The 15,769-nt window shown below is 38.9% G+C and overlaps 1 protein-coding gene across 1 annotated transcript in view; it reads left to right on the top strand.

Moving 5' to 3' along the window:
- si:ch211-286b4.4 (uncharacterized) overlaps positions 1 to 15,769 on the top strand; it is an 81,393-nt gene that overhangs the window by 32,301 nt on the left and 33,323 nt on the right. The window contains exons 11-17 of the mRNA XM_062061850.1: positions 2,998 to 3,222; positions 3,308 to 3,434; positions 3,535 to 3,734; positions 3,869 to 4,081; positions 12,629 to 12,774; positions 12,862 to 12,989; positions 13,077 to 13,221. Coding sequence (XP_061917834.1) covers positions 2,998 to 3,222; positions 3,308 to 3,434; positions 3,535 to 3,734; positions 3,869 to 4,081; positions 12,629 to 12,774; positions 12,862 to 12,989; positions 13,077 to 13,221 — 1,184 coding nt within the window. The remainder of the gene's footprint in view (positions 1 to 2,997; positions 3,223 to 3,307; positions 3,435 to 3,534; positions 3,735 to 3,868; positions 4,082 to 12,628; positions 12,775 to 12,861; positions 12,990 to 13,076; positions 13,222 to 15,769) is intronic.

Genomic DNA, 15,769 nt, shown 5'->3' with positions numbered 1-15,769 from the left:
GCCCATTCCTTTTTGCAGCACCTCTCAAGGTCCATCAGGTTGGGTGGGAAGCGTTGGTTTTTATCCAGTATTTGAGCGTGCTAAAGCCCTTTAAAGGGTTCTAGTTGGCGAAATTGTTATGTTCGGCAGGGTAAGGAGACGACACAACAGCAGGAATCAGTTCAATAGGTTTATTGAACTCGATGATGTACTGGGGTGTGTATGCTACTACTAGTGCGTGGTGTAAGGTGATGTGAAGAATTAATAATGTCAATGTTACCAGAGGATGTTGTACGTGCGTGTTGGATGAATAGTCCACAAGTCCAGAGGGGCAAGGCAACAAGGAAGTCCGTGGGCAAGTAAGAGGTCGAGGGCTGGAGGGAGGTGTCGAGGTCTGTGTCCGAGAGGGGGTTGAGGATCAAGGGAAGCAGTCCGAAGTCCAGAGGGAAATCCAAGGGAACGAGGTGCACAGCTCGATCACTGAATACGGAGGGGATACTGCGGGGAACACAAAGAATATATAAGACACGGGCAGAGGGAAAGCACAGAGCAGGTACGAGGAGGGAAGGAAGAGACGGGATGCTTACTACGACGAGTGAACTACTGGTCTTTATGTCGTCTACCCTGATTAGAGCCAGGTGCGGAGATTGTTGATTGCCTGCAAGCGCGTGGCCGCGATGCGGGAAGAGCGAGCAGGGGCGCGTCCTGGCCCGCTCCTAGCAGAGCCGCCGGTGGCGCTTGCTGCAGATGGCATGAGGGATTGCGCATGCGCTGTGTAATATTAAAGAATATCAATAATAAGAAATTAAATATGTAAAGAGGTTTCGATTAGACATTACACTAATTTGCTTTGTTACATATAACACAAAGCTAAGTGGTGGAAATGGTGGTCATATAGCTTAGCATTAGTGATGGGTTGATGAGGCGTCATGAAGCGGTTCGACACATTGCAAAACTGTATTGATACTGTGTCGATACTGTGTCACTAAATACTGACATCTGCTGGACATTAAAAATCCCTACAGGCAACCTATGGACCGACTCAACTGACACTGATTTTATGACCTAGTATATACAATAATATAAACCAAGTCATTGTATTTCATTTAGGATTATTTCATATCTTCATTTAAATAAAAATATATTTTTATCTTTTTTAGATACAGTCAATAAATAATGTGAACATGTATCATAACATGGAAATCTAAGAGAATGTGTTGTGAATGAGGATGCTTGTGGACTGGGAATGTTTTTGGTTTTTTTTACACATTTTTATTTAAAAAAAAAAGTTTTTCCAACGTATTAAATTTTAGACGATTTCTCTTCTTAGTTATTTCTCCGGCTGACAGCATTGAGGAGGTGGATTTGTTAATGTACGACATTTAACCTGCAGAAAATATGAATAGTAAACTAAGAATCATTTTGAAGAGATTTTGAATTCTAATAGATCAAGTGGAAACTTTGAGAGAACAGGATGAAACGACAAGGAAATGAACACAAATACCTTTTTTCCCCCGATATATGATCAAAATATTCCCACACGGCGGAAATCTTTCTTTTTGCCTGAGGCTGCTCCATGATCTCCGACGACGATAAATTACAAATGACCAACGACAGAAGTGCGGCGATTCTTTTTGCAGCAGCATTTTGTTGACAGATGCGCTTCCTTATAAACACAGTTTGGCGCGCAGGCGTCAGTTCGACACAGTTCGCGTATCGGTCACGTGACCCAAACAGCTCATGATCAGTCACGTGACTTTCTAAAAGCGGTACGCGCACCGACACAGGGTTTTGCTCTATGAGCTCGACGCATGCGCCGATGCATCGGTGTTGCCGGACCCATCACTACTTAGCATATATTGATTGATCGTCATTGAATTGGTTTTAGTATATTTTATTGGCAAAATGTATCAAAATGGCTCCAACATTCTTCAATGTTTCTGTATGCCAGGGGTGTCCAAAGTGCGGCCCGGGGGCCATTTGCGGCCCGCAGCTAATTGTTTAGCGGCCCGCCACATATTCTAAAAATGCTATTGCAAAAATTAAAAATTAACATTAAAAAAAGTGGAATGAGGTGAAATCTAACGAGGAACAGTTGCAATGTTGACACAAAGCTGCCATGCAGGTTGTTTGTTTTTCTTTTGTCTTTCTTTATTTTGCTTTTTTTGCCATTGCTCAAAAAAAAAAAAAAAATTTTTTTAAATTCAATGTTATAATCAATTATTGATCTATTCAAGGCTCCAATTACTTCAAATATTTCACTTTAAAATGTTTTATGTGGAAAATATTGCATATATTGTGTGGTTGCCATATAAAACAATGTTTTCTTTGACATAAGAGCATAACAAAAACAAAATAATAGTTCAAACGTAAAATGGACAGATATATCTGAAGTTGATCTCGTAATTTAAGTGTTGACAGTAAAAAAATATATGATAAAAATGTATCACTTTATGAGTGGGGGACACTTTGGATCCCAAATATATTTAATGAGATTTTATTGATCTTTTCACTGTGATTAATCAAAAATATTAATAAATTAAAATCAATGGTGTCCTGCATTATTGATATTTTTAGGGCTCCAATTACTTCACATCAAACATTGCTTTCTGAATGTTTTGGGCGGTGGGGAAAATACTGCATATTTAAGTTTTACTATAAAAAACAAAGTTGTCTTTGACAGAAAAGGCATAAAACCTTTTTTTTTTTAACGTTATATCAACCTGAAGTTGATATAGAGATTTACTGTAAGCGTTAAATAAAAAATAATAAGAATAATGTGAGTTATTTTTAACATTTTAATGACTGAGACCCTTTATATTTATATATTTTGTTATGATTTGAAAATGAAAAATATCAAAATGGCCCCCGCATGCTTTAATTTTTCCGTGTGCGGCCCTCAATGGAAAAAGTTTGGACACCCCTGCTGTATGCGGTCCTTGCTGGAAAAAGTTTGGACAACCCTGTCATTAACAAAGATGAGGTGATTATGATCACATAGTTTTCCCTCTCCCCCAGGTCTTGCAGACTATGCCAACACCCCATGCCCACCTGGATTTTGGTGCAGTGGCTCTGGACGCCCTATCTTTTGCCCAGCAGGCACTAAGAGGGCCCTTCCTGGTGCTGCTGAACCCCGTCAGTGTGAGCCTTGTGCTGGGGGGACCTTCTGCCCGGATCCTCAGGCTACCGGCAAGCCCAACGTGGAGGGGATACTTTGCAGGGCCTCTTATGAATGCCCCATTGGTATGTTCAATTTTATTATCCCCAAACCCTGTGCAAGGTTCATAACAATGCCCCCAAATTAAATCATGTTTTGCTTACTATCAAGGTTCAGCCTCAGAGAAGCTGTGCAGAGCTGGCTCATACTGCCAAGCACAAACCGCTGAGCCTCAAATCTGTCCGGCAGGCTATGTTTGTACTGAAGGGTCAGAGTCTCACAATCTCCCTGAACAACTGTGAGTGCACCTCATAGAAAACATTCTTTGAACTAATAGAGAAAGTTTAGCAGAGTTGGACTACTAATGATGCAAATGACCTCGCTGCTGCCCTCCACAGCTGTCCATATCCCTACTACTGCCCGGCTAATAGCTCTTCAACGAAGTCCTGTGATGGAGGCTTTAAGCCTGTCAACACAAGTGGGCTTAGAAAGTCCCAAAAGGGCTGCTGCAGTATGTGTGCTGAGGGCACCTATCGCCCTTATCTCTCAGCTGTCGTGCAATGCCTGTCATGCCCAGAAGGACATTTCTGCCCGCCAGGTATGCCCATCCAAAGAGAGGTTACAGTCAATGTCACTGCTATTTTTTTATGTGGAAAGAACAGGTGGAATGCAAATCAGAACAATTTCAACTCACTCCGTATTTCCCTTACACCAATTGATTTGATTGAACAGGTACAGACGACTACAAGCGTAACCCCTGCCCTCAAGGGTATATGTGCCCCTCTGGATCCGCACGACCAAAACCCTGTCCTCCTGGCTCCTTTGGCAACACCACCCAGGCCGAGAAGCTACAAGACTGTCACCCGTGTCCAGCGGACACCTTCAACCACCTGCATGCCCAGAAAGCCTGCTTCCCTTGTGGAAGCTCGTCAACGTCTCCACCAGGTTTTTTTTTTTAATTTGTATTTGATCCCTTTTAAATAATTGTAAAGTTTCATCTTGCAACATAAATAGTAAGTAAGTAAATTTTATTTATAAAGCGCTTTTGACAGATAAAATCACAAAGCGCTGTACAAAACATAGGTGAAGTAAAACAACAATTCAATTAAAACAGGGGCAACATCATAAAAAGTATACAAAGTGGATTAAAAATGATAGTTAAAAGGTGCATTATCTAAAAGCGTTACTAAAAAGAGAAGTTTTCAAATGTTTCTTAAAAGTTTCAACAAAGTCAAGATCACATAGGGACTGGTGCAAATTGTTCCAGAGTCTGGGAGCTATAGCCTGGAATGCCAGGTCTCCACGGGTTTTAAAACACGTTTTTGGGATCTTTTAGAAATAGAAATAGATCATGTACTCGACCCCTAAGCAGTTTGCCTACGGGGCACACAGAGGTGTAGTGGATGCTTCAACCACGCTTCTTAACATTCTATTTAAAAATCTAGAGCAGGGGTGTCAAACTCAATTCAGATCGGGGGCCACATGGAGAAAAATCTACTCCCAAGTGGGCCAGACTGGTAAAATCACGGCACGATAACTTAAAAAAAAAAGACAACTTCAGATTGTTTTCTTTGTTTAAAAATAAAACGAGCACATTCTGAAATTGTCCAAATCATAATGGTGTTGTTGTTGTTTTTTCCACTTACATGTTGTGGTTAATAGTATTCAATCTCTATTTGTCCTTATTTATATTTTCTGAATAAATGATGTGATAATGTTCATCAGTCAACTCATTGGTGTTAATTTTCTATCAAGATAAAAAATTATATTATATCAAAATCAAATGACAGGATGTTATTTATGTAGTTTGATCATTTTCCTCGACTGATGTACTAACATCATGTAGTTTATTTTGTACATATGTAGCATCATCTACAAAGATACAAATAATTGCTATTGCGACATCCAGTTGACACATTTAGAACAGCAGTTTCTTTTATTCAAAAATTTCAGGTACATTTTTCTACTGAGCAAATTTATCTTGCGGGCCGTATAAAACCTGTTGGCGGGCCTGATCCAGCCCTCGGGCCGTACATTTGACACCCCTGATCTAGAGGGAAATAAAACCCAGACTAGATTTTTATTTGTTGATTTTTCATCTGCTTTTAACACTATCCAACCTCATATCCTAGCCAAAAGGCTGGTCAGGGATTTTAATCTGAGTTTTAATCTGACTGGTTGGATTTTAGATTAACTAATCGATTCCAACAAGTCAAGGTGAACCGTATTTTAGCTGAATTATCAAACTCTTCAACTGGCACACCTCAAGGATGTGTGCTTTCAGCCCTTCATTTTATCCTGAACACAAACATGTGCCAGAGTAAGAGTGCTAACAAGACGCTAGTGAAATCTGCAGATGACGCTGTCATTGTCAGTCTTCTCAGTGGAAATGAGTCTAGCCATGGTCCCGTTGTTATAGTGAATTTGTCAGCTGGTGTGAGGAATCTATCTATATCTAAAACGAAGGACGTGATTATTGATTTTAGAACCCCAACCAATGCCGAACCTACCACAGTCATCAAAGGTCAGCCTGTACACTGTGTGGACAGCTACGAGTACCTTGGCACGGTCTTATAGACTCAAAGTGTGTTTGTCCTTGAGAAACAAGTCTGCACTAAATCAAATTGTAGGCCCGGGGCCCGTTAAGCTTTTCAATCTGGCCCGCCGGACATTCCCAAATAATTTTTTTAGATCTTTAAGATGGAAACTGTAGCTGCCGTTATGATGTGCAGTGATGTTTTCTAATGACCGTAAGTCTTGAACTACACAAAGTATTTCAATGGCTGGAATCTGCGCGTTTCCATGATATACTCGTTACTATTGTAATCTAAGTCACAGCAGCTCAGACGAGGCACCAAGCAGTGTGGGCGGGGTTTGTTTCCACAGAGTGTTTCCAGAGCGGTCAGCCTAAAATGTGGGTGTCAGGGACAGACGCGGAAGTAGATTTTTACAACAAAGTTCTAAAGCTTAGTGATATATCAGATATATCAGATTGTAGTTTTGTTTTACCCTTCGCGTTCATATTTGGCTGTGTTTGTTGCATTTTTGTTGCGTTTCGCTTGATTGTAAAATGTCGATCGAGAAGGGGTGTAACTTTCATATTGTCAATATTCAGTGTTTTATCGTTGATAGTTAATGTAACGACAACCTTCTTTTAGGTATAGCTCGGTTGGTAGAGTGGCAGTGCCAGCAACTTGAGGGTTCCAGGTTCGATCCCAGCTTCTGCCATCCTAGTCACTGCCGTTGTGTCCTTGGGCAAGACACTTTACCCACCTGCTCTCAGTGCCAACCACATTGGTTTAAATGTAACTTAGATATTGGGTTTCACTATGTAAAGCGCTTTGAGTCACCAGAGAAAAGCGCTATATAAATATAATTCACTTCACTTCACTTCTTTTGCCATTTCCTCGGCAGGGCATAAAGTTTCTGACGCGTGGTTTTCTCTTGATCAGCTAGTCCTGCGTCCCACAATAACAACAGGCTGACGTCGATCTAAAGTATAAAAAAGTGACGGGGTTTATTTCCACTTTTTTTCTTGACAAACGATCACAAGAATAGCAAAAATAATACAGATGATGTTAGCACAAACACGTCATTGATGCGCTCAGTCAAATTTACATACGTTTAAACATGGTCAAAAAAGTTGTTGCTCCATGCCCTGTTCGACCTTTCAAAAACAAAACATTGTCACATTTACGGCAGTTGCTGACAATTTTCGACAGTTATGGGCACTTTGCGACACCAAGTCTAAACAGAGCAAACTAATAGAGCACAATTACATTGACAGGAAGTGAACGACAATATTTTAAACTATATACCAATAATATAGCAAAATAACAAATATACAGTCATGTAAGCTATTGCTGTATAATCAGATTTACTTTAAACAAAGCATGATATGTAAACATAACAAATATGTGTAATTATGTCTGAAATGGCTCTAACAGTTAATATTGTAAATCACACATTCTTTATTTTCATGTACATTCTGGGTGTCTCATTCAGTAAAAAAATGTTTTTAAGGTAGTCTATCATAACATTTTTAGCATTCAATCAGACATTATTGTGAGGTTTTGTATTAGTGCTCCAAAAAATAGATATACCGGCCTCCAGACACATTTTTTTCTCTAAATTTGGCCCCGGAGTCAAAATAATTGCCCAGTCCTGCTTCACGCAGTGAATTCCAGCTCCTTCGCTCTGGTCGGCGGTTCACTGTTCCTCTTTGTATGACTAAACGGTATAAGAATACTTTTGTACCTGCTGCCATCACACGCTTAAATAAGGCTATCACATGGTGATTTTATTTTTTTAATGTATTTATTATGCCATAGCATTTAAATCACAATGATTTTATTGGTTTATTAGGTATTATATTTTATTGTTCTACAGTGAGCCTGTATACTGGTGATCGTTTGTGGATTTTTAAAAATGTTTTTATGTTTTATATGATTTGTGTTTGCTTGCTTCATTCTGTCGTGAAGCTGAATTACAAATGCCTGCACAACTATTTTACCTCAGGGTACCATTAGAGAAACCTTGACCTTGACCTTTAAAACACTGCAGAAATATTGGTGGCAACATATGCAGCTAAGTGGACAAATGTGTTGGGACACCTGCGGGACGTGAAAATGCTGAGCTGATCAGTGCAGTCGGTGTTCTTAGTTCATCCTAAAAAATGAGGTTTAGGTCAGCACACTATGATATCAAACTCATCCAAAGGACCCAAAACTTATTCCACAAAAGAATAGATCTGTCCAAAAAAAAGCCAAAGGCTAAGGACTAAAATTGAAGACAGGTGCTGCCCACACTGTAAACATTGTTACTTTGATGCAACTTTAATATATTGTCACATTTTCCTATCAATTTTTATTTTTTATTTGTTTTTTTAATTTGTTTAAAACTTTGTAAAATTTAGTTGGTGATAAGTTGAAGATGCAACAAAATAATCATGAAAAAAGGTGGCAAATTAATTACACAGGACTTAATTAAAATGTATTTATAGGCTGGTAAAACTTGGTATAATTATGTTGGTGATAAGTTAATTAGATAAAAATAAAAGAAAGCAGCAGATTAATTACACAACACCTACTGAATATATATATATGTATGTATGTATGTATGTATGTATGTATGTATGTATGTATGTATGTATGTATGTATGTATATGTATATATATATATGTATGTATATATATGTATGTATATATATGTATGTATATATATGTATGTATATATATATATGTATATATATATATGTATATATATATATATGTATATATACTGTGTGGGTTCCCTCCGGGTACTCCAGCTTCCTCCCACCTCCAAAAACATGCACCTGGGGATAGACTGATTGGCAACACTAAATTGGCCCTAGTGTGTGAATGTGAGTGGGAATGTTGTCTGTCTATCTGTGTTGGCCCTGCGATGAGGTGGCGACTTGTCCAGGGTGTACCCCGCCTTCTGCCCGATTGTAGCTGAGATAGGCTCCAGCAGGCCTGGCCCATCCAATCTGGCGCCCTAGGCAAGATTTTAGGTGGCGACCCCCCCCCCCCCCCCCCCCCCACATCGGAGGTGAAGTGTATATACTCACAAGAAACCGAATAGCTTTGTCTTTGACCTTTTTTTTTACTTAAAGAAAGCAAATTAACAATCAGCAGTATAATATATATATATATATATATATATATATATATATATATATATATATATATATATATATATATATATATATATATATATATATATATATATATGTATATATATATATATATATATATATATATATATATATATATATATATATATATATATATATATATATATATATATATATATATATATACATCATATAATACATTATATGAGAATGTTATGTTATGATTATCTTTAACCGAATCACAGCAGTGCTCAAATTTAAAAAAACAGCATTCCCTCTCATGTGATATTGCTTAATTAACATTAATGATGTGCACTTTAACAACTAGACTTACAACTATATCTAATATATAAAGGGGTGGAAAAGTGACTATTACCTGCAGGGCAAACATTAGCTAACCAGAAGGCAATAACAATGTAAACAAAAAACACCTGCTTAAAAGATCTAATACAATGTCCCTGAGGAATGTAAGGTGGGAGTACTGTAACCTAACGTTACATTATTATTTTCCATAACAATTTAGCCCCCTCCACAATATTAACCCGACGTTAAAACAGAACTACCTATTTATTTATTAGCAATTGCCGAATCATGTAACATCAGCTTAATGCTAAAAAGCCAGGTTATTATCACATTCTGTAACAGACAAATAATTTCATGTAGGCTAACGTTACCTACCTGCTACCTCTGTCTTTTTCTCGTTTCTCCTCTTCTTTTCTCTTTTTTCTTCCCTGGGCACCTGATAGTTTTGGCCGTTTTGACATCTTGTGTTGATTTTTTGATGTGGTGACGTCCAAAATAAGTCATGATACGGGAAGGGAGGGGGCGCAGTGTGCGGGGGGAGGGGGGGTGTAATTTTGTAACAAATATTATTTCTATTAAATAGGCTTTACTTTGCATTTTAATTAACGTGGGATTATTTTTTGTATTTAGAAATAATAGTACCAACTTTTTTTTTTTTTCTCCAACATTTGTGGCACTGGCGTGGTGCCCCCTGATGGACGGCGCCCTTAGCATTTGCCTATACGGCCTATGCCACGGGCCGGCCCTGGGCTCCAGCGCCCCCCGCGACCCCTAAGGGAATAAGCGGTAGAAAATGGATGTATATATATATATATATATATATACGTTGATAAAACGTGTATTTAAGTTGGCAATACGTTAATGATGACACAAAATTAAGTTACATTTTTTTTTTAAATGGTCCATTTTACCAACTGAAATACACACGTTACACACCGCTTCCGATATTTAATGTCCAAGATAAAGAATGTGTTGAAGGTGACATCAATAAAACCTAAGTAGTGCTTCATGTTCCGAAGACTGATGATAAAGTCCTGCAATGCATGCTGATCATCATTTCCCTGAACATCAGGTCGTAGAAGAGGAAAATTCCTCATCAATTACCTCTTCTAAAAGACAAAAAAAAAGAAAACACAGACAATTTTACTTTTACCTTGTAAAAGAAGCAGGAAACTAATATGCATAACCAATTACACGGAAGCTAAGATGTTAAACAAGCATAATCCTTTCATTTCAACAAAGTAGAATGAGGCACTGAAAGCCTGCAAAAGACACGACAGCTGTTGAAAAACAGAGGAAATAATAGTTCAGATGAATTTGTACAAAAAAAAACAATGTCTATACAAAAAAAAGCACAAGTCTAGTAGCCGCATTTTGTACCAACTGTAATCTTTTAATGCTAGACTTGGGAAGACCCTAAAACAATACGTTACAGCAGTGGTTCCCAAACTTTTTACCATCCCATACCCCTTCAAACATTTAATCTCCAGCTACGTACCCCTTTCCTCCCCTGTTTTTTTTTTCTCTGTTCCTACGTCTCCGTTTCGGCAGCAGGGAGAATCAAGTCCTCCACAATAGTGTGGGGCTTTCCAGTCTTGGCCACTCGGTAGCTCACTATATAAGACTCTTCTATTCCCTTCCTATTAACTGTATCAGTTTCCCTTATACATATCTTACTGGTCGAAAGCCCACGTAATTCCCGTTCAAAAAAACTCTCGTGGTTTATTTTTCAAGGGAGAGTGATTCGTCTCTAGATGTCTTCGCAAGAGAGGTTTCATTGAGTTGTGAGATAGTACTTTTACACATATAACACATTGTGGCCGAATAGACGAACCAGTACCGATACAAGTGAACCCCAAAGCAATATAGTTCTCATCATATTTTGATGATGTCGTTATGTCTTGCACTGAGCCTAGTCTATAAAATCTGCTACACCTCCCTGATACCGAAGTACATGTCAAACTACTTCCTTAACGTAAATGACCGCCATAACCACAACACCAGGGGGAGCTCCACTAACCACGTTAAACCTAGATTCCGATCTAACAAAGGTCTTAACTCATTCTCTTTCTATGCCACATCAATGTGGAATGCGCTCCCAACAGGTATAAAAGAAAGGGCATCTCTATCCTCCTTCAAAACCGCAATAAAAGTACACCTCCAGGCAGCTACAACCCTAAACTAACACCTTCCCCGGATTGTTAATAATCAAATGTAAACAATCAAATGCAGATACTTTTTCTTTCTTCTCTCTCTATGTCCACTACTTGCTGTACATATCCTACCAAGTCAGACCTACACTGTTCCATTATCCATTTTTCTGTTCTCAATTGTTGATGACTGATGATAACAACCAAACCTACCCCCCCCACCCCCCCCCCCACCCCCCCCCCCCCACCCCCTTCCACACACATTATGATGATAGTATATATCTGATAGTATATATCTGTATCATGAATCAATTTAAGTGGACCCCGACTTAAACAAGTTGAAAAACTTATTCGGGTGTTACCATTTAGTGGTCAATTGTACGGAATATGTACTTCACTGTGCAACCTACTAATACAAGTCTCTATCCGTATGCTTTCTCATGTCAGGGGGCCGAAGCTCTGCATCATACTCACTGTCAGTGTCCATGCTAATAACTTGGCTAGCATTAATTGTAGCGCTAGCCCGATTGCTTGCACCCTGATCCAAGGAAGAGAAACCTGGGTTGCTGTCACCGGCATGGGCATCCTCGATTGTAGGCCTACTGGTAGACACAAATGTCTCTCCGGAGGGGGGATTTACTCTTTTTAGCCATTTGTCCATTATTCCGGCGCAGATATGGCTGTTTTCTATGAATAGTAACTTGACGTTAACAAGTAGCCTAATTGGTTGAAACACTGTGTCGGGAGAAGACTTGAGCGCGGGACAAGTATGTATTTAGAATGCAGGTCTATAGCGCAGGGTGGTATATTGCCTTTATCCAATAATCATACGAAATAAATGGCTGGGGGAAACAAAATAAAAAGTGAAACCAATGCATTTCTATAGGCTTGCCGTGCAGGATTTTGGAACAGTTTTCTAACCCTCCGCGGCAGCTGCGTGGCGGCTTTGCTCCGTTAAAAACAATGGATTTGTAACTTTTTGTATTGTCGCTCCACGTCCGGTTAGCGTGGGCCTTAACGTACCCCCTACGATCACCTCGCGTACCCCACTTTGGGAAACACTGGGTTACAATAATTAAGACAAGACGTAATGGACGCACGTATAAACATCATTGGTGGACCAAATGGGACATATTTTGGTGATATTACGGGGATGAACATTCTCAATGTGCAGCTCAAATGAGAGAGTTGGGTGGAAAAGTTGTTTTATTACAAAAAACGCCTCAACGTTTTCTGCAGCTTTAAGACCGAAACAATCACACACAAAAAAACAAAAAAAAAACTGCGATGTCCCGGAGAGACTACATATGGTGTATTTCGGAGGCCTGTCCCAATACTATACTGTTCACATTTAGAGCTGCTTTGTCACATATTGTTTCCCCAGGTTCCACGTCGTGTTCCTGCATTGGCAAAAACCGAGCCTTTCAGCACTCGGATGGTTCGTGCTTGTGCAGAACGGGCTTCATCTTTTATAATGAGCTGGACTTCAAAATCTCTGCTTCTGACAGCGAACTGGACTGCCAGCCTGAGGTCAGTCAGTAATATATATATTTTTTTATTTCTGAAAGGAACTCCAGTGCCATAAAAGAATATCATATGTACATGTACATGTCTCAGATGAATAGGCGGTGTGCTGCAGGGCAGGTTCGTCTCGCAGCATCCAGAGAGTGTGTATCCCCTTCCCTTCACTCCTGTAATGTAACCTGTGGACCACTTGGAGGAACTCTGGATGTGGAGATGGGCATGTGAATATCACTAATACCTTTATCTTCATTTCACTCTGACGTCGGTAAAAGCCATGAAGTTTTATCTGACTAATCCCAATCCCTTAGCTGCCACTGTCAGCGATACGTGTCTGCCGAGGAGCTCTGCGGCACTTTCTGTCGAGCCAAAATGCCACAGCTTTCGGCCCAGTTCTCCCCAGATGGACATCTGCTTCTCAGTGTTAAAGGACGAGACGACACGGTGTGGGCCGAGGTGAGATTTTAAGATACGCCGTGCAAACATAATCCTTTTTACCTCGTAATTACCTCCAGCTAGGAATTTATACTTCCGGTTATGTGTGTCTGTCTGCAGTATTATGCAAGAGTTGCTTAACACAGGGATTTTCAGAATGTGCCTCAGGGAGCCTTCGCTCAGAGAACATAATAGATATAGGGCTTCTTCTTTTGGAGGATCCAGGATTTTTCTCTACTTTTGTTCAATTTTGGTAAAGTTCTTCATTTATCCTATCCTATAAACATTAGTTTTTGCGTAATATTGCTCAAGACCTTTGCCAACCCCTAAACTATATCGAAACATGTCTTTCTGACTACTTTGGTTGCAAAATCATGATGGCTCTAGTCCAGGGGTGTCAAACGTAAATGGGCAGGATCAGGCACACGTAAAGGTTTTATCTGGCACACAGGATGAGTTTGCGAAGTATAAAAATGAGCCAACATTTTTGAATGAAAGAAACTGCTGTTCTAAATGTGTCCACTAGATGACACAATAGCAATTCTTTGTATCTTTGTAGTTGATGCCACATTTGTAAAAAATAAATAGACCACATGATGTTAGTCACCAGTCGAGGAAAATGACAAACTACATAAATAACATCCTGTAATTTGATTTTGATATTTTTTTATCGTGATAGATTGAAAATTAACACCAATGTGTTGACTGATGAACATTATCACATAATGTATTCAGAACGTATAAATAGCGACAAATAAAGATAAAATACTATTAACCGCAACATGTAAGTGTAAAAAAAAAACATCATTTGTAATTTTTTAGAATGTGCTTGTTCTATTTTTAAACAAAGAAAACAATCTGTAGTTGTCTTTATTTTTAAGTTATCGTGCCGTGATTTTACCAGTCCGGCCCACTTGGGAGTAGATTTTTCTCCATGTGGCCCCCGATCTAAAAGGAGTTTTACACACCTGGTCTAGTCAGTCACTGTCCCGTTCAGCCCCAATGCAAGTTTTCTGTAAGATTGAAAAGTTAAAATTATTTATTTTTAAATGGTAATTGCTAAGTGTCATTCTTGGTTCATCTTTCCTGCTGACTAATGCCTAACGACAATCAAAACAATGCATTTCTCCCTTAAAAACACAGATTGGCTTTCACTTTTCTTTGGGTGTGTCTACTCTTACCTATTTGTCCTGTTTTATTTTTGTATGTGTAACGATTTTTATACTTTTTCAAGAAAACTTGAATTGAATCTGATGTATGTTTTGTACTATAACAAATAATAACAAATTAATTGGAAATTGTTCTATGGCTGTCTTTGATTAAAGAGTTCATAGTCCAGTCAGATTTGTTAGATTTTCCCCATCAACGACAAGTCAAATTGATGGCTTTTTTAAAGACAAATAAGCAGATGATAATATGTAGAAGTGTATACTGACTGTGCTCGAGCACGTACAATCATGGTCAAAAGTTTACATACACTTGTAAAGAACATAATGTCATGGCTGTCTTGAGTTTCCAATAATTTTTACAACTCTTATTTTTTTGTGATAGTGATTGGAGCACATACTTGTTGGTCGCAAAAACTATTTTTGTTTCATCTGACATCACATGGACAAACTGGAGGAAAGTTCTGTGGTCAGATGAAACTAAAATTGAGCTGTTTGGCCACAATACCCAGCAATATGTTTGGGGAAGAAAATGCGAGGCCTTTAATCCCAAAAACACCATCTTACCGTCAAGCATGGTGGTGGTAGAATTATGCTCTCGGCCTGTTTTGCTGCCAAAGGAAATGGTGCTTTAGAGAGAGTAAATGGGACAATGAAAAAGGAGGATTACCTCCAAATTCTTCAGGAAACCCTAAAATCATCAGCCTGGAGGTTGGGTCTTGGGCGTAGTTGGGTGTTCCAACAGGACAATGACCCCAAACACACGTCAAAAGTGGTTAAGGAATGGCTAAATCAGGCTAGTATTAAGGTTTTAGAATGGCCTTCCCAAAGTCTTGACTTAAACGTGTGGACAATGCTGAAGAAACAAATCCATGTCAGAAAACCAACAAATTTAGCTGATCTGCACCAAGTTTGTCAAGAGTGGTCAAAAATTCAACCAGAAGCTTGCCAGAAGCTTGTGGATGGCTACCAAAAGCGCCTTATTGCAGTGAAACTTGCCAAGGGACATGTAAGCAAATATTAACATTGCTGTATGGATACTTTTGACCCAGCAGATTTGGTCACATTTTCAGTAGACCCATAATAAATTCATAAAAGAACCAAACTTCATGAATGTTTTTTTTGACCAACAAGTATGTGCTCCAATCACTCTATCACAAAAAAATAAGTTGTAGAAATGATTAGAAACTCAAGACAGCCATGACATTTTGTTCTTTACAAGTGTATATAAACTTTTGATCACGACTGTATGTGTGTGTGTATGTATATATAAATGGCTGTAAAAATATGCTGTACAGATTGTATGCTTGGGTCCTTATTTTCAGGAACACTAATACAAAAACTCACAATAATGTCTGACAGAATGATAAACGCTATGAAAGACCATCTCGAAAAACGGAAGG

The sequence above is a fragment of the Entelurus aequoreus genome, linkage group LG10 (genome assembly GCF_033978785.1).
Source record: "Entelurus aequoreus isolate RoL-2023_Sb linkage group LG10, RoL_Eaeq_v1.1, whole genome shotgun sequence".
NCBI classification, from domain to species: domain Eukaryota; kingdom Metazoa; phylum Chordata; class Actinopteri; order Syngnathiformes; family Syngnathidae; genus Entelurus; species Entelurus aequoreus.
The sequence above is the reverse complement of the archived record's forward strand: the minus strand, read 5'-3'. Positions and strand labels throughout refer to the sequence as shown.